At 41.1% G+C, this 19,559-nt stretch overlaps 1 protein-coding gene across 5 annotated transcripts in view; it reads left to right on the forward strand.

Moving 5' to 3' along the window:
- The window catches only part of RBPMS (RNA binding protein, mRNA processing factor), a 202,867-nt gene that overhangs the window by 76,778 nt on the left and 106,530 nt on the right, over positions 1 to 19,559 (forward strand). For all 5 annotated transcript variants that reach the window (XM_010820301.4, XM_010820302.4, XM_005226042.5 and 2 more), the window contains 3 exon segments: positions 5,286 to 5,363; positions 9,133 to 9,171; positions 10,418 to 10,480. In XM_010820301.4, the coding sequence (XP_010818603.1) occupies positions 5,286 to 5,363; positions 9,133 to 9,171; positions 10,418 to 10,480 (180 nt within the window).

Here is a 19,559-nt window from a genome sequence, read left to right on the forward strand (position 1 = left end):
CTCAGTCTATCTGTCCCATCAGAGGAGGGATCAGCTTTTCAGTGAGTGGTATCTTGGCAGGTTTCTGAGAAAATAACGGGCTTCACTGACCTCTAGGAAATGTAGTTTATGTCCATGTGTAAATAAAATGCCAGACATCTTAGTTGCCTCTAATTTGATGAACAACAACGAAAAGCAAGTGGCTTGAGTGAGTGGCGAACTTCAGCTTAATAGGAGGTCACTGTTTGTTTGTTTAATGTATAACCCTTTGCTGTTGAAATATTAAGTTAATCTTCTAATTTTGAAATACTTAAAGTTTTCTCTATGAACTTTGCAATTTTTATTGATACAAATTTTGGCATTATATATGGTTTTCTAAATATAGAGCAAAGTAATAAAAAACAATCTAGGCTATTGTCAACCTAACAATAAACTATAAGAGTTGCTTATTATAGAAAGATAGAAAATATAAATAAGCTCATAAAAAACAGTAAAGTCATTTATTAGGACTTCCCCCGTGGTCCAGAGGTTAAGACTCCGTGCTTCCATTGCAGAGGGCATGAGTTTGACCCCTGGTCCCAGAACTAAGATCCCACTTGCCACAGAGTGCAACCGCCACCACCCCCCTACCCCCAAATTGCTTGTTAAGCATATATATCCTATAAGGTATTTTTACTCCCTTTTGTATACATACATGTGTTGGCTTTTTGCTTTATAGAATAAAACTGAATGTACTTTTTCCCTGAACATGTTTTTTATTGGTTGCATAGTAATATATTCAATGGGTGTAGATAAACCTTAATTTATATCAAGTAGTATTTTGTTGATAACTCCCAGATTTCCAGTTTTTTTTTGGGGGGGGGGGCGGATAAATTGTTTGCAACTTTCTAAAGCCTCTTTCTTTAGAATAGTGCTATAAATGGTAGCTCATTTCCTGAGTGAACTCCCAGGTCCTAACTGATACCTGTCACATGGCTAAGCTTCCCAGCTGGACAAACGGTACTCCAGTGTTTAAAACACAGCATCTGCTTATCATTATTTCCATGGCAATCTCTATAATAATTTGGTCAGCACCCGGCATAGTGCCAGTCACAATGGGCACTGAACAAAATATGAATGAGTGGAGTCTGGAATTCCTTCTGTCCAGGTTGTCCTGGCCAGGGCAGCCAAGTAGAACAGATGGTGTTCACTTTCTGGAATGTGGGGAGGGGGTGTGGGTCGCAGGGAGGCCACACGGGGTAGCAGGATCCCTTTGACCGTGTTTTTGGCAGTTGTCAGTAATTCAGTCTTAGCAGCTTTGATAAAGAAAGTTCTTTAGAGTACTCCCCTGGCAATCCAGTGGCCAAGGCTCTGTACGTCCACTGCAGAAGGCACAGGTTCAATCCTCAGTCAGGGAAGTAAGATCCCACGTGCTGCATAGGCAAGAAAAAAATAAACAAAAAACCCATTTCTTTGGAAAGAGTGTTTATCACTGGCAAAGTTGAGAGAGAAGGGAGAGACAAAAGGTATATTGAACAACAAACTTGACCTTGATTGAAATTTATAAAACACTATACATAACAGCGACAGAATATACATCTGTTTTACATTCAATATTTATCTTGTTCTAGACCACAAAACAAGGAATTGAAGAGGGTAGTTTCTTAAAAGTTTGAAACTGAAAGTCGCTCAGTGTGTCCAACTCTTTGCAACCCCATGGACTATACAGTCCATGGAATTCTCCAGGCTAGAATACTGGAGTGGGTCGCCTTTCCCTTCTCCAGGGGATCTTCCCAACCCAGGTATAGAACCAAAGTCTCCTGCATTGCAGGTGGATTCTTTACCAGCTGAGCCACAAGGGAAGCCCAAGAATACTGGAGGTGGTTATCCTATCCCTGCTCCAGCAGATCTTCCCAACCCAGGGATAGAATCCAAGTCTCCTGCATCGCAATTGGATTCTTTACCAACTGAGCTATCAGGGAAGCCCTTTTTTTAAAAAGCATTTTTAAAAAATGTTTTAACCATATTTCTACCATATCATGTAGCTATTCCATTTCTAGCTAATTATCCAAAAAGAAAGCATAGGTCCATACAAAGACTTGTACACACTGATACCTGAATTTTCATAGTCATTTTGTTTGTAAAAACCAGAAACTAGAGATAACTTGTATGTCTTATAGTGAATGGATAAATGAACTGTGATGTATTCGTACCACAGAATACTGCTCAGAAACAAAAATAGCCTTTTGAGATGTGCAGCAACGTAGATGAATCTCAAAATAATTATGTTAAAGTAAAAGAAGTTGGACAAAAAAGGGCACATACTTTATGGCTCCATTTGTATAAAACTTCAGAATATGCATACTCGTCTATAGTGACAGATGAGTGATTGCCTAAGGATAAAGACTGAAGGAAGATTACAGAGCATGAAGCAAGGAAACATCACAGGGGTGTGATGAGTTTGTTCATTATCTTGATTGTTATGAAAACAATATTGGTTTCATAGGTTAAACATAATGTCAAAACTTGTAAACAAGATGTTTAGTTATATGTCAATTATATTTCAGTAAAGCTGTTTAAAATATAAATAAATGATAGGCATTCATGATTCCATGACTGTTTACTTCATCATAATGTTTATTATACACCTTCATGTAAATGGCAGGACATTTTTCCATATACTTTGCTGGATCAGCAAAAGGGTCCTGCTTGCTGCTTTGTGGTTCTTCAAGCCAGAATCAATGGAAAGTGTTAGGATTCTAGAAAATATTCTCCTATTTCTCACAGAGGAAAAATCTTCCATAGTTGTACATGGTTTACAATTAAGCACTGGTTTTTTCCTTTGAGTAGTAACTCACTTTCAGTTTTCACATTCATGCATTGGAGAAGGAAATGGCAAACCACTCCAGTATTCTTGCCTGGAGAATCCCAGGGACAGAGGAGCCTGGTGGGCTGCCGTCTATGGGGTCGCACAGAGTCGGACACGACTGAAGCGACTTGGTAGCATCAGCAGCAACTTGACTTCTAATGAGGAACTCAATCATGGCATATCAGCTTGAGTAGACAAGAGGAATAGAAAATGTGAAAGTGAAATTGAACTCATAAAGACAGAATGGAGTGGTTAGTACCTGGAACTGGAGGGTGAGGAAAATGGGGAGATGTTGGTCTAAGGTTACACACTTCAGTTAGAAATTGAATAAGTTTTGGAGAACCTAATGCACGGTACTGTATTATAGGTGTACTTGAAGGTTACTGAGAGTAGATCTTACATGTTTTCACCACAGAGAAAGATATGGTAGTTATGTGATTTGATGGCAGTGACGTAGCTCAAAGCTAGGGGAGTTAGGGGACAGGGTCAAGGCTCGCAAAACAGACATTATTTCTTTCCTTTTTTTTCGTGGCTGAGTAATATTCTGTTGTATATATGTACCTTTTTCATACAGAGTTTAGTCAGAGAAAGACAAGTATTGTGTATCACTTACGTAGAATCTAAAAAATGGTACAAACGAACTTTTTTATAAAACAGTCACAGATCTAGAAAACAAACCTATGGTTACCAAGAGGGAAAGCGGGTGGGAAGGATAAATAGGGAGATCGGGATTGACATATACACACTACTATAAGAAGTGATAAAATAAAAAATAGATAACTGATAGATAACTGACTCAATAATAGCACAGGAAACTCTCCTCAATACTCAGTAATGGCCTGTATGAGAAAAGAATCAAAAGCAGTGGATATATGTATGTATATAACTGATTCACTTTGATGTACAGCAGAAACTAACCCAACATTGTAAATCAAGTATACCCCAATAAAATTCTTTCAAAACTTTTTTAAAGGTAAAAAATGTGTATATGTATGTCTTAGTAAGTTTCAAATAAAGTTTTTAAAAACACACTAAGTAGAAACAAATTGTGGTGATGATAATTCAGTGGTGACTACTTGCGATTCATGGGGTTCTCAAGGCAAAAATACTGAAGTGGTTTGCCGTTCCGTTCTCCGGGGGACCACGTTTTGTCAGAACTCTCCGCCAAGACCTGTCCGTCTTGGGTGGCCCTACACGGCACGCCGTAGTTTCACTGAGTTAGACAAGGCTGTGGACCATGTTTGGACCACTTGGCAGTTGAGTTAAGACCATATTCCTGTGCTGATGACTTGCTGGCTCTGTGGTTTGAGCCCCCATTTCCCGTTGAGTTGCGGCTGGCCCTTCTCCCAGAAGCACTCTGCTGTCCCCCTCTTCATTAACTGGTTGATGCTTTTTTCCGCCTGTGCTTTGGCCCACTTCAGCCTTTATATACCTATGCGGTAAATTCCTGCCTGTCCTTGAAGGACATTCCGTGCAGACACCAGCATACTCTGAGTAAACATACTCTGATCCTCCCAGCTGGAAATTTCCCTGCGTTCTGTGTTTCGGCACACATTAAGTACGTATTTTGTACCCTGGGCCTTATGGGCATGTATAGGTAGGCCGCATCTGCCATGCTTTTCCGGAACTGAACAGATACAGGGCTAGTCATTTGGCTACTGTTGATACGTAGATGCATTTCAGTTGTTCAATAAACTTCACTTACGAAAATTGCTGTAACTATTAATGCCGATGAAGGAAGCAATGACAAGACAAGCAGAAGGAAACAAAAATTGTTTTGGGACTTCCCTGGCAGTCCAGTGGTTAAAATTTCATACCTCCAATGCAGGGGCCCTGGGTTTGATTCCCTGGTCAGGGAACTTAAGATCCCACATGCCACAAGGCAAGGATAGGAAATTTTAAAAATAAAAAAATATAGAAAAACTTTTTTTCCCAGAGGTTCAAGAGCGAGGGGACATACATATAACTATGGCTGATTCATGTTGATGTTTGGCAGAAACCAACACAATATTGTAAGGCAATTATCCTGCAATTAAAAATAATTTACGTTAAAAAATTGTTTTTTCAATTGTGTTTTTGAACCACATGTGTATTCCTTTGTTCACAGCAGAGGGGTGGTAGATTTACTGTCCTCATGACACTTTTTTTCCCCCCCTTAAGCTAACATTTTAATTATGGACTCTCTCTTCCCCTCACAGTCTTAGAACCAGGCAATGGCAAGGAAAAGAGAGGTCACTTTGTAAATTTACATTGGCTAGAAGTGATCCACTCTGATAATTCACACAGAACTATTTAAGAGTTGGCTTAAGAGCATCTTAACATTAGTCACTGTGTCATAAAAAGAGCACGAATTAGGTAGGAGTTGTGGAATATCTGAAGAAACATGTTTTTTTTGCATTTCAAGTGAGCTGTTCTGTGACTGTCCCCTCCTTGATCACTTCTTATATTTATTTTCCAGGTCCGGACTCTCTTTGTCAGCGGTCTCCCTCTGGACATCAAACCTCGGGAGCTATATCTGCTTTTCAGACCATTTAAGGTACCTTTTCTATCTTTTGGAAATCATAAAAGGAGACAGAAAGTGGGTCTGTCTGGAGAAAGAGATGAAATGTTTGAGAAACGCCTATTTTTTAAAGTGGTTAGTGAGTAAGAAGATTTAACAACTCAGTTCTAATATACAGTCTCACTTTGGATATACTGAAATGGCCTTTTGTCCTCCCAGCCGCTAATCTCGAGAAGCTAATCTGTCCTAATTTAAAACAGCCTCAGTTTCCTCCCTGTGTATTCTCTGCCAATTGAAGGTATTTTGAGTACAGATCACCCCAGATACCAACAGTGACTTACCATGTATTATCTCAAACGCAGAAGTATAAGTCAAGCCCTACCCCTAGGAGGTTCCTTATTAGCTGAAATACTGCTGTTCATACAATTCCTAGGAGACATAATAGGTTAAATAAGCTTTTATGAACTTGACAAGGAACCTAAAACCATTATTTTTTCGTTGGCAAAATGTCCAGCGTTGCTGAAACAGTAGAACAGAATTTTAAAGAACTGCTTGGCAAGAGTTGAGGGACGTCTTCCCTGGTGCTTTGTGAGTGCTTAGTATCTCAGTGTGTCTAACTCTTCGCAACCCTATGGACTATAGCCCACCAGGCTCCTCTGCCCATGGAACTTTCCGGCAAGAATACCAGAGTGGGTTGCCCTTCCTTCTTCCAAACCCAGGGACCGAACCTGCATCCCTTATGTCTCCTATGTTGCCCAGCAGATTCTTTACCACTGTGCCACCTGGTGAAATATTTAATACAAGTTGTCTGTCCATTGTGATTATCAAGATAAATTTACTTTAGAGATCGTTAATGTTGTTGGGATTGAAAATTTAACAGGAAAATTGAACTAAGGCTGAAATAACCGTGCTGCACAGAGAAACCTTGAAAGTTAGCCTTTGGAGGGTCAGGGACAGCTGGGATTGGGCATAGTGTGGGCTGGAGGCCTTGGCCCTCAAGGAGCGATCCTGCACGTCAGGGCAGATTCAGGGCCTGTGTCTGAGCTGGTCCCGTCGGCTGAGAACATGTCAGCAGCAGTGTCTGGCCAGGGCCACACTTAGGACTGAGTGATGGACCGTCTTGATTGCTGGTTAAAGATCCATTCTGACGGAAGCAAGATCCGAGCCACAGGGGCAGGACAGGTTCTAGCTTCTTAGGGAGAGTGAGTAAATGTGACAGCTGAAAACAGCTGGGTTGGAGAGAAGAACGGGGGTTGAGGGGGCGGTCAGTGAAAACCAACAGAGATAAAACAGTCTAGTTTATGTGCCCCAAAGGCACAAGGTGATAATGGACATAACTCCATTCTGACAGCTCTCCGTTTTTCTGCTGTGTTTTTTTTTTTTTAATTGGAATATAATTGCTTTACAGTGTTGTTAGTTTCTACTGTATAGCATTGAGAATCGACATTATATATCCGTATATCCCCTCCCTCTTGAACCTCATCTTCCCGTCACACCCCTCTGGATCATCACAGAGCTCCCTGTGCTTTACAGGAGCTTCGCGCTAGTTAATAAAAGACAGCTCTCCTCTTAATGCAATGATAATGATGATGTTACAGAGGGAAACAGGTTAGCCGAGGGGTTGGCTAGAGGAAGTGGGGAAGAAAGAGAAGGTGCTATGGGAGGGTGCCAGCTTGGCAGAATTTCCCATTTCTTTTGCAGGATTGCAGTTCGTACAGTTTTGTAGGATGAGGACTTTTTAAGCTAACCATTCCTCTGAATGAACACAACAGCCGTGTTTCTGTGTGCATATGGAGAGACCTAGTAGTAAGTCCCTTAGGAATTATCTCACTTAATTCTCATCCCAGTCCTTTAAAGTGGGTTAGCCTCATTTTTTCCCCCGCTAAAGAAAGAAAATGAAACTTGGAGCAGTTGAATACATTTTGCTCAAGTTCACACACATCATAAGTGGCAGGGCCAGGATCAAACCCGAGCAGTTTGACTCTGCCATTCCTATTCTGAACTACCGTGTGATGCAGCTTCTGATTTCTGTGACTTGAGAGGACAGTATATCCCTACAAGTGGTCTTTTACTTGAGTGAAATACCCATTTGTCCTCTGCCTCTGAGGCCTTCGGGGTGTTTAAACCTGCGCGTTTTTCAGAGAGCGAGAGCACCTTGAAAAAGCAAGAGGCAGGGCTGTGAATCATGACCTCTTGGGCCAGAAGAGCTCAAGGCCTTTGAGGTAAAATGTTTACAGTAGCTAATTGGTAACATAGTTCTCTGCTGGGAAGATAGGAGGGTGAATCAATTGAAACATGCTGCCCAGAAACCCCAACGCGACAGTCAGGACCCTGGTACATTCCTACAACCCTTTTTTAATTAAAGTCCCTGGTGGCTGACCCTCGTCTGCAAATCTTTGTCTGGACCAATATGTGCTGTGGTCAGTCATGTCAAGTGGTGTTTTTTTTTTTTTTCCCCTTCTCCTGTGTCATCTATCAGTGCAAGCCACCTGCCTTTGATTACTTTCAGAAATAAGCAGACTTTGTTATCTTCATCCTGGGGAACCAGGAGGGATCAGAAAGGGAGTGAAAGGGAGTGTTTCCATCTTCCTTGAGGATGAGCTGGAGTAAAATCCAACAGGGAATTTTTGCATCTCCCAGTCCTAATACCAGCATGAAAACAGATGGCTGCAATAAATAAGCAAAATAAAAGAATTTAGCATTACTGCCTGTTTAACTTTTCCAGGCAATTTTGAAATTTTCATTGACAAGTTCTACTAAGTACATTATTAGTGTTTTGTGTTGTTTTATTGCCAATATATTTTTCAGTGTGAACAAGTCATCACATACTCTTACCGCCTTTCTTATCCTGTGCTGCGTGTGCAGTCGCTTGATTTGTGTCCAACTCTTTGAGACCCCATGGACTGTGGCCCGCCAGGCTCCTCTGTCCATGGAATTTCCATGGAAGAATACTGGAGTGGAGTGGCTTTTATCCTATATATAAAAAGAAAAAGACCTGCTGTTGACATAGATACCGTTTTCCTACTGTTTCCCAATTTCATAAGAACATAGAAAAGAAACATAAGAGAGTGAGTTTCAGGGCTTGATCTCTTTTAGGCCCAAGTATGGGCTTCCCTTGGACTGCAAGGAGATGAGCCCTGGGATTTCTTTGGAAGGAATGATGCTAAAGCTGAAACTCCAGTACTCTGGCCACCTCATGCGAAGAGTTGACTCATTGGAAGAGACTCTGATGCTGGGAGGGATTGGGGGCAGGAGGAGAAGGGGACGAGAGAGGATGAGATGGCTGGATGGCATCACTGACTCAATGGACGTGAGTCTGAGTGAACTCCGGGAGTTGGTGCTGGACAGGGAGGCCTGGCGTGCTGCGGTTCATGGGGTCGCAAAGGGTCGGACACGACTGAGCGACTGAACTGAACTGAACTGATGGGCTTCCCACCCGACAATGCAGGAGATGCAGGAGACTTGGGCTCCATCCTTGGGTCAGGAAGATCCCCAGGAGTAGGAAATGGCAACCCACTCCAATACTCTTGCCTGGAAAATTCCATGGACAGAGAAGCCTGTTGGGCTACAGTCCAGGGGGTTGCAAAGAATCGGACACGACTAAGCATACAGCACATATATACATACTTGGGCATATACATCGTGTGTGTGTGTATAAAACTTGTTTTATAGTTAACAGACATTTGTAGGAAGAGTTAGTCATTGGTCATAAAGGACTCATTGTCACTTGAGCTAGATGGTATTGCAGTTGCTTTTTTCCCTGGCATATTTTTTTTGTGATCTAAATCCGGTTCTTTATTTTCAGGGCTACGAAGGTTCTCTTATAAAGCTCACATCTAAGCAGGTAAGGATTTCAAACTTGCACATAAATGATCGCTTCTAGAATAAGTTTTGATTGACTTTCTTCAGGAATGTCACAAGGGCTCAACGTCCTTTTTTTTAATTTCCATTAAGATTTAATTTTTTTTTATTGCTCTAAAATTAAGGGTGAAATCAGGAATTAGCAGAAGAAAATGATTCCTAATTCCAAAGCCTCCAGCTAGAGTGTCTGAGACTAGCCTCAAGGAAGGCAAATATAATGCCTCCAGCATGGTTATATTAGGATTGATCTGTATCTTCAAAAGAAATTATTGTCCAGATTCACTTTTACTGCCAATTCTTTCCTGTTTTTTTTTTTTTTTTTAATACAGTTAAATAGTCAGACTTTTCATTCACAGTCAGTATGAGAAATTGATGGTAAAGAATCAGGTTGTCTCTCAAACCCTTAATAACCACATGCAGAGTCTTAAGTCTAGAATGGCGCATAACAGGCACAGGTGCAGAATGGAGGTAGGAATCAGTGACCCTGATAGCGGCTTCAAGTGCCTTGACATTTTTTAGCTGTGTGCTTTTTTTAACCCTGAGCAACCGGCGTCTCACTTTGGGTCACTTTTCGTCTCAATACGGTATTCTCTGGTTCATCAGGAATAAGCTGTTGCAACCATCCTTCTAGACTCAAAGATACTGAGTCCAAAGCAATTAGAAGCCCTCTGTTGAGTTGGAACAGTATGGTTTGCACACCTAATTAAACACAGAACTTTTAAAAAACATCCCTTGGGATTTGAGATTAAAATGTTCATTATATAATTTTGATCGTGCAGTGAGACTACAGGGCTTTTATCACTGTGTCATTATATTCCTTGCACTTACAGTGTACCAAAAGGTGATTCGGTTCTCTTTGCATTTTAAACGATGAAGATGCTGAGGTACAGTGAGTTCGATGTAGGACAGTAGAGCCTCTCCACCCAAGTTTTCCTCTGTTCCCTGGTTCACTGCTGCTCACCTTCCAGCCCCTTCTAGACTTTTTTTTTTTTAATGATTCTCTAAATCCCCAGCTGTCCCTTGAAGAACCACCCTCACCATCCCTTTGATCCATGTTAGAAATTTGGCTAAGCCACTGAGTCATGATTCTTCTGGACTGGCTTTCTGATTTCTACCCATTGCCTGCGGTCATTTCTTTATCTGAGCTCTTTGGTTTGATGTCACCTTTGACCCAGAAACAGAGATATCCCCTGATATTTTTTTCTTCATATTTCTCTTTCTTTCCTTAGCCCGTAGGTTTTGTCAGTTTTGACAGTCGCTCAGAAGCAGAAGCTGCCAAGAATGCTTTGAATGTAAGTACGAATGATGTTCATCTTCGGGGGTTTCCGTATGAGGTGAAGGGAAAGTAATTGAGTCTCTTTGGACAGGAAAGCAAATGGAAGGGATGTGACTACTTGATCTAAGAGGAACGGACTCTAATTAGCCGCATAAAGAGATTTTGCCTAAAATTGTGGTTAGATGTGCAGACTATTAAATAACACTTTGCTCGTCTCTAGCCCTTACTGTAATGCTCAAGATAACCTGATGCTGGGGATTTTATTTTAATTCAGCCCAATCACATCCCATGGTGGTATGCAGTTTACTTCAGCCCCCATTATATTCTCAGTGGCTAACCCCAAGTCAAGAATAGATCAAAATCTTGGCTTTCCTTAACACGTGAGGTTTTTAACTTATGTGGCTTTTAAGGGCTTCCCTGGCTGTCCATTGGTGAAGACTCTGTGTTCCCAATGCAGCAGGCACGAGCTCCATCCCTAGTCAGGGCTGCCTAAAAATATATTTTTAAAAGGTATGTGACTTTAAAAAAAGGTTGTAGTCTTTATTCTGATTGATTTAAAATTTGCATATACTGCTTCCCCAGTAGACATTCAGCATTGTGGTGCATAATAAAGGATTTCCTTCTCCAATGCACGAAAGTGAAAAGTGAAAGTGAAGTTGCTCAGTCGTGTCCGACTCCTAGGGACCCCATGGACTGCAGCTTACCAGGCTCCTCCGTCCATAGGATTTGCCAGGCAAGAGTCCTGGAGTGGGGTACCATTGCCTTCTCTGATAATAAAGGATAGGCAACTACAATTGAGTAGAGATAACCTGTCTTTGGTTTGTAAGCATTTTGTTTGCCAAATTTTTAAGACTTTTTACCAGCTTTAATTTAGTAAGATTTTTTCCCCTCCCTTTGGTATTTAAAAAAAAAACAAAAACAAAAACCAAAAGCAGTTTAAGGGAAATCAACCCAAGAGAAGGTGGTAGAAAGCAGAATTTAGTTCTATGTGCCAAGGCCTGATCCAGGTGAGGCGTCTCAGTGAAGAGCCTGGCTCCATCCTTCTCCAGACGGTTGACTTAAGCGGCTATGAATGAGGTGTGAGTACAGCTGCCAGGAGTGTTGGAATACTTCTCGGAGGGTCGGCGTATGTGAACTTGGGCTGTGGGTCCTGCAGGTGTCCTCCCAGCTGTTTCTCGGCGCCTGTAGGCCCAGCAACCCTGTGGTGAGGGGGGCTGCAGGAGGGACCCTTCCTCGTGACTTGGAGACCCAAGGAAAAGAGCTTCCGAGGGAGACTGTTTACTTGGCATATGGGTGTCGTCGTGACACAGTCTTGAAAGGGTTTTCAGCTTTGGAAAACACGTGCACTCAGAAGAACAGTTTGCTCATTTTTTTGGTTTTTCATGAAAGTGTACAGGAACATCTGAGAATCCAGGAAGTCCAGAGAGTTTAGGATTTTCTGGATTTGGACTAGGGACCTCCTGGTCAGAATAACTGCTACCTCTGTTCCTCTCCCACAGAACAAAACGTAATTATTTCCTTCAGTTGTAAATGCTGAGGCACAGTATATAACTAAAAATTTTGATAGAAAAATGGTTTTGTGAATTTTACATTATACAGATACAGTCAGAATCTTCTCAGTATAACCAAATTTTAAACTTAAAATGGATTTCTATTTAGGCAGTGTTTCCTTTCATTCTAGCCAGGTGGCATCTTTCTTTTTTAATTTTTTTTATTAATTAAAAATTTTTTTTTAATTTAAGAATTTATGTGTAGTTGATTTACAATGTTGTCTTAATTTCTGCTGTATAGCACTGTGATTGTTATACATACATGTACATTTTTTTTTCCATATGGCTTAGCACAAGATAGTGAATATAGTTCCCTGTGCTATACAGTAGGTGTGTGTTGTTTATTCAGTCTGTATATAATAGTTTGCATCTGCTAATCCCGATTTCCCAATCCATTCCTTCCCCCTTGCCCCTCACCTTGGCAACCACAAGTCTAGTCTCTGAGTCTGATTCTGTTTCGCAGTTGAGTTCATTTGTGTTGTATTTCAGATTCCACAGGAAAGTGATACCATGTGGTATTCGTCTTTCTCTCTCTGCTTTACTTCACTTAATATGATAATCTCTAGGTCCATCCCTGTTGCTGCAGATGGCATTGTTGCATTCTTTTTGTAGCTGAGTAGTATTCCCGTTGCATGGACGTACCACATCTTCTTTATCCAGGTTGTTTTTTTTTCATTGTCTTACAAAGGAAATAACAGCAGTTGAAGCTTGTTCACAAAGTGGGCTTTCCTTCTCCTCACTTTATCTCTCCTCTGTGTAGAAACATGTTACTGACTGTCTGAAAAACTGTAAGGTTTTTATAGTGGGTTTTTTTCCTAACAAGAGTTTATTTTTTAGATGTTTAAATGATCATAGTCACAAATTGTTTCTTTGCCTTAGTAAGAGTATAGCAAGCATCATTTCATTTTTTCTCAGTGCCGAGGGTTCAGTTCAGTTGCTCAGTCATGTCCGTCTCTTTGCGACCTCATAGACTGCAGCATGCCAGGCCTTCCTGTCCATCACCAACTCCTGGAGTATACTCAAAATCATGTCCATTGAGTCGGTGGTGCCATCCAACCATCTCATCCTCTGTCATCCCCATCTCCTCCCGCCTTCAGTCTTTCCCAGCATCAGTGTCTTGCAGCTGGTTCAATATCCTTGCCGTCCAAGGGACTCTCCAGAGTCTTCTCCAGCACCACAGTTTGAAAGCATCAATTCTTCTGCACTGAGCCTTTTTCATGGTCCAACTCTCATATCCACATTTGAATATTTACTGGTGGAGTTTTAAACCTGAGCTTTCTTCTGCTAAGAGGTTGACTTGTGGATTTAGAGCATCTATTAAAGTGCTGGTTGATCTGTTTCTCGATATTTTTAACTTTTATAAAAAGTATTGTATTAGAGTTTTTGGTACCTTAGAAACTGTCCTGTTCAGAGAGCTGAGACCAGAAAGGATGGATGGCCCAGCCAGGAAGGGCAGGTTTACAACTACAACTAGCAGGAAGCCTCCCGTGTCTTAGTTCTGTCTGCTTCATACAACATCTTGCTGTTTGCTTAGTCCGTGGAATGTGGCTTCATTTTTCCTGGTGGCAGTGACAAATGATTTAAGTCTCTCTGTCCAGGACAGATGCCCACGATAAAGTTTGGTGCAGGACCATGGAGCAGGTTTTCTTTCTTCTCTTTACAGAGAACATGGGCCCGTTCAGGACAACATACTTAATCGTGAAGCTGACACATCTCTCTGACCCAACCTAGTGTGATCTTTTTCACCATCATCTTTTCTAATTGGTGAATTAAAAACATACGGCGCTCATAACCATTACAAAATTTTCTCCTATGTCATTCGTCCAGGCTTCCCTTAAAATCTTTCCTTCGCATTCCTTTGGGGGAAGGTTCCGTGTTGTAATGTCTTATTTTCCATGATTGAGAAACGTAAGCCTCATTCCAGTAAGTCCCTCTTTGTAGGTTTGTTCACAGTATTATAAACCACTTGTCCGTGTTTAGAGCGTCTCTTCTTGTTGTTTGTCTGTCTTGGTTACTGTCTGTCTCAGTTATGAGTACTAAGTCTTTTCCCCAAATGACTTGAAGTGATTTTTAAATCCATTTATTTTTTTTTCCAGTTTTGGACTGTGCTTTAGCTAGTTTGATAATTTTATGGAAAAACATGCCCAGACTGAATTAAGTGGTAACACTGAACCTTTATCGGGGGGTTAGTCAAATCTTCTAAAGTAAATACAGTGTATTTTGGTTTTATAGTAAAAACACTCAAGTTAGGCTAAAAAATAGCCCAAACCCAGACTTGCCTTCAGGTTATCTGTTATCTCATTAATCCACATGACTGGAAACCCCATCCATTCTTTAACCCGACAGCTGAATATCTAACCTGTCCTTTACCTCCACTCACATTTATAATTGCTGTGCTAAACTTTCTCCGTTTTCCATGCTAATGGAAGAGGGGGCTGATAATCCAACTGTCTGGTTATTTTTCAGATTTGTTTTTAATTTTGGAATGTAAATCAAGTGCAGCCATATTGACAGTTAACAGTCTTAATTTAGTAAAAATATGAAGAAACACAGGAAACAAGACTGGCCTGGAGGCAAGGACCCTGAGCAGAGGTGGAATAAACCATCTCTGGCTACTGCTGCCAGCTGTGGAAACCCTAATATTGCCATTGCTGTGCAGCCGGAATTGTGCTTCATAAACAAGAAGGATTGGAAGTTAACACTTAAAATACACAGACCTGTCAGCAGTGTCTGTTTTATGTCCATTTCCATGGCAGGCATTGTCTTATGTTGGTGTTTGAAATGCACTCATTTAGAGTACTTTAAAAAGTTGTATGTGGCCTGTTGAGGATGTGTGCCATCTTGTTGGATACCCCTTCTCACCTCATTTTAAACAGTTGTCATGGGCCTAGGCTTCATTATAAATTTATCAGAGCTTGAGAAGTGTGATGCAGTGTAACAATGAACATCATTACAAATTGCCTTCACAGCTGAACCTTGGGATGTCACAATAATTTGCTTTACTCTCCAATCTAAACTCATGGACCTAAGTGATCTCTAGTTATCACTGTGCCCTCAAGTCTATTGGATTCTTTTTAAAGTAGCTTTCTTGAGGTACAACTCAATGCTTTTTGGTATGTTATAGTTTTGAAGTATGTAAAGCATCTATACCAATTTGAAATGTTAATGATTTTTTTAAGTGTGCATTTAATACATTTACCATGTTGTGCAGCCAGCCCCACTGTTTGTATCTTTTCATCATCCCAAACATAAACTTTGCAACCGTTAGGCAGTACCTCCCTGTTACTCCCTTCCTCTGACCCCTGGTAACCTGTCATCTGTTCTGTATCTCTTAACTGGCCTATTAACTGGAATACTTGTCATTTTGCGTCTGCCTTCTTTCAATTAGCATGATGTTTTCATGCTTATTCCATGTTGTAGCAGATACCAGAACATCTTCCATTTTACAGCTGAATAGTATTCCATTGGATGTATATTCCACATTTATCTGTTCATCTGTTGATGGACAGTTTCCACTTGTTGGCCATTGAGAATAATGTTTCAATGAACAGAGGGTTACAAATATGTGGGTCCTTAGTTTTCAGTTCCTTTGGGCATGTACCTAGAAGTGGAATTGCTGAGTCATATGATACTAATATTTTTAGCTTTCTGAGAGACGTCCAAACTTTATCATATTGGCGGTACCATTTTATGTTCCACTGGCAATGTCTGGGAATTCCAGTTTTCACTATTGTCACTAATACTTATTTTCTGTTGTTCTTTAAATAACAGCCATCTTACTAAGTGTGAAGTGGTCATTGGTTTTTTTTTGATAAATACTTTTTGACTAATTTCAGTAGTACAGTTGATCATTGCAGTTGGAGATTTGATTTCTCTTGGAATCTCATATGACTTAAAATATTGTTTCTTTTAATGGGGATTAGTAAGATTTCTGTAATGTCAGTTAAAAGTAATGGAACTGTGTTACCCTTAAATAGTTTAAATATTTAAAAAGTTTAAATACCCTTAAATACTAATTTCAGTAGTACAGTTGATCATTGCAGTTGGAGATTTGATTTCTCTTGGAATCTCATATGACTTAAAATATTGTTTCTTTTAATGGGGATTAGTAAGATTTCTGTAATGTCAGTTAAAAGTAATGGAACTGTGTTACCCTTAAATAGTTTAAAGTGTAATTGGTAGTTGCTCAGTCGTGTCTGACCCTTGACACACCATGGACTGTAGCCCACCAGGCTCCTCTGTCCATGGGATTTCCTAGGCAAGAATTCTGGAGTGGGTTGCCATTCCCTTCTCCAGGGGATCTTCCTGGCCCAGGAGTTGAAGCCAGGTCTCCTGCATTGCAGGCAGGTTCTTTACTGTTTGAACCACCAGGGAAGCCTATAATTGTTTACCTGTTCATAAAAGAAAGGAAGGGAAGAGCCAACCCTTAGATGATTCATTTAATAAAATAAGACTAGGATTTTGTATTCTCTCATATAGAATATGCCACACATGAAGAAAAGGTGTTTTCTGAAGGTCTCAATAGACCTTGGATTAAAGAGAAAAAAGCAACTTGATTTTGAAGAGGGAAAATGTAGCAGTTATCTTAGTAAGAAGAAAATGAAGAGGACTTGAGGATATATAGTATTAAATTATTTATTGGTTACTGAGGACATTTATTCAACTGTGTGGTAAAAAGAATTTCTAGAAAAATCTTCGGTAGTTTGTAAGAAAGCATGCTGAAAAGGTACTTGGTAGTGTCCCATGGTTAAAAACTGATAGAATCAGGAAAATTTAGTTTTCTTCATCTCCATAAATTAAAGTAAGCATTACAGTTACTTGCATCACAGTGATCCTGGCCTTGTGCATAACTTAAGTTTAGTTGAATAGCTTGAGCTCTCCAACTACTGAGTTTTTAAACACTTGCATATAATTCATTCATTATTCCTATACCAGGTTTCTCACTTGTGAAATAGGGATATTACTTCCAAAAGTGTTAAAGGGAAATCAAGGAAAAATACTTGGCATGCTTCCTCAGTGGTATCTCTTTCCCCAGGCAAGAATACTGGAATGGGTTGCCATTTCCTGCTCCAGGGGATCTTCCCGACCCAGGGATTGAACCCGGATCTCTTGCATTGTAGACAACATTCTTTAGCACTGCACCACCTGGGTAGCAGATGTTCTCAGTGTGAACCCATTCAGTTCAGTTCACTCAGTCATGTCCGACTCTTTGCAACCCCATGGACTGCAGCACGCCAGGCCTCCCTGTCCATCATCAACTCCCGGGGTTTACTCAAACTCATCTCCATTGAGTCGGTGATGCCATCCAACCATTTCAGCCTCTCTTGTCCCCTTCTCCTCCCACCTTCAATCTTTCCCAGCATCAGGGTCTTTTCTAGTGAGTCAGCTCTTCGCATCAGGTGGCCAAAGTATTGGGGTTTCAGCTTCAGCATTAGTCCTTCCAATGAAGGACTGATCTCCTTTAGAATGGACTGGCTGGATCTCCTTGCAGTCCAAGGGACTCTCAGGAGTCTTCTCCAGCACCACAGTTCAAAAGCATCAATTCTTTGGTGCTCAGCTTTCTTTATAGTCCAACTCTCACATCCATACATGACTACTGGAAAAACCATAGCCTTGACTAGATGGACCTTTGTTGGCAAAGTAATGTCTCTATGAACCCATTACCTGAATGTATTTTCTCAATGAAAAGATGTACAAACTGTTGAGCACCGAGTGATAGCAGGGGAACTTGAGACAGGTACTGGCCACACAGAAACAGAAGTTTGGATGACAGTCTCTGCGTCCTGTATCACAGGGTTTGCTGACAGTTTGTATGAGTCAGGACTTTTGATCTTAATATTTGTACAGCTTGCGAGTTCGGTGAATTGTTTCCACTAAACAAAACCTTTCGCGTGCACAAGCATCCAGATGGCCTGTCTCAGCTCCCCGTTCACCAGGCACCCTGTCAATATGTTTCTTATCAGGTCTAAAAATTTCTCCCTGAATTTCTTTTAGCCTGTTGCCCAGAGCGGTTGAAGAGGCCCATTTACTGTGATCCCAGCTGGGAACTATGCAGGGCTGCCAGATGAGATCATGCATCTGATCTAGTGTTTATCTGTTAAATCTGTTGATAACTGCTTACTCTTGACTTGCAGTTTAGAAGCAGCCATTTGACCTCACTGAGTTGGGGGCTGCCTGTGCCCTTCCTTCCTTGATGACTGGATCCTCCTCTTTTTCTCAGCAACTGTGTGCACTTCGGGGCTTGGCAAACAGCTTAATTAGGCTACCCTCCTCACAGAAATTTGAAATAGGCCCCTTTTTTTCATGTGTGTGGGAGAAGGGGGCTGCGGTCTGCTCTCTCTTGTAGTTTTGGATTGTTGCAGAACCTTGCTAAGGATACTGCAACATAGAAATTAAAAGTTGTTCTGAAAGAGCAATTGAAGATGAATGTGAGGAATTTGGTGAATTCCCAGTCTTTGAAGAAAAGGAGGTTATTTAAGTCTGTTAAGCATTCTCATAGGAAAGTGGGAATTGGGATGCTAGTAAAAGACATTCTAAGGACGTGTGAAGAAGGAAAAGTAGCTGGAAGAGTTTGCATCACCAGTTCCCCAAGGGAAGAGGCAGATGGAAGCCCAGGGTCTTGTGCATAAACCCCTGTTTAGTCCAGTGACACGTGTGTGTGGAAATCTCAACTCTGCCCGGCTTTTCTCGAAGTGAAATAGTTCATCAAATATTACATGGCTGTGTGAAACCGCCCTCAGACTTCACATTCTAGCCTTTTTTTCCCCCTGAGGATCTACATGTTAAAACTTATCTCGACTCTCTTTAAAAGGCTATCTTGTATTGACCTTGCTTGCCCTTTCTGCATGGTTCCTCAGGTATTTCAGAAATGCTGAGAAGCTCTTTGCCCCTGTTGTAAATGAAAGTAGAAAATATGGTTAGTGTTCGCAGATCCTGTAGTGCAACGAATGATTTATTGGCTAGGATTCTTTTTGGTCAGGAAGCCAAGCTAGTTTTAGAACCAAAGATCTTGACGCTCTAGGCCATATACATTCCTGATTATTCTGCAGTGCAGCATATTTTGGGGCTTTAAATCCCAGTGAAGTGAAAAAGTGTTAGCTCCGCAGTCACGTCTGACTCTGTGACCCTGTGGATTATAGTCCGCCAGGCTCCTCTGTCCATGGCGTTCTCCAGGCAAGAATACTGGAGTGGGTTGCCATTTCCTTCTCCAGGGGATCTTCCCAACCCAGAATTATAACCCAGGTCTCCTGTACTGCAGGCAGATTCTTTACCATTTGAGCCATCAGGGAAGTCTTTGCTGTAAAATCACTCTTCTGCTTCTTAATGACAATGGCTTAATGTTTCTGACGATCTATGCAGATTTGAAGTTTTGGTCCACAAAGCTGAAACTCTATGCCTTTCTCTATAATTAGAATGCATTAGAACCTTTTTTAACCTGGGGGTGGGGAGGGGTAGGACTTAATGGGGAATAGGTTATTTTGATTGGAGAAGGCAACGGCACCCCACTCCAGTACTCTTGCCTGGAAAATCCCATGGATGGAGGAG

The sequence above is a fragment of the Bos taurus genome, chromosome 27 (assembly GCF_002263795.3).
Source record: "Bos taurus isolate L1 Dominette 01449 registration number 42190680 breed Hereford chromosome 27, ARS-UCD2.0, whole genome shotgun sequence".
In the NCBI taxonomy this organism is placed as follows: domain Eukaryota; kingdom Metazoa; phylum Chordata; class Mammalia; order Artiodactyla; family Bovidae; genus Bos; species Bos taurus.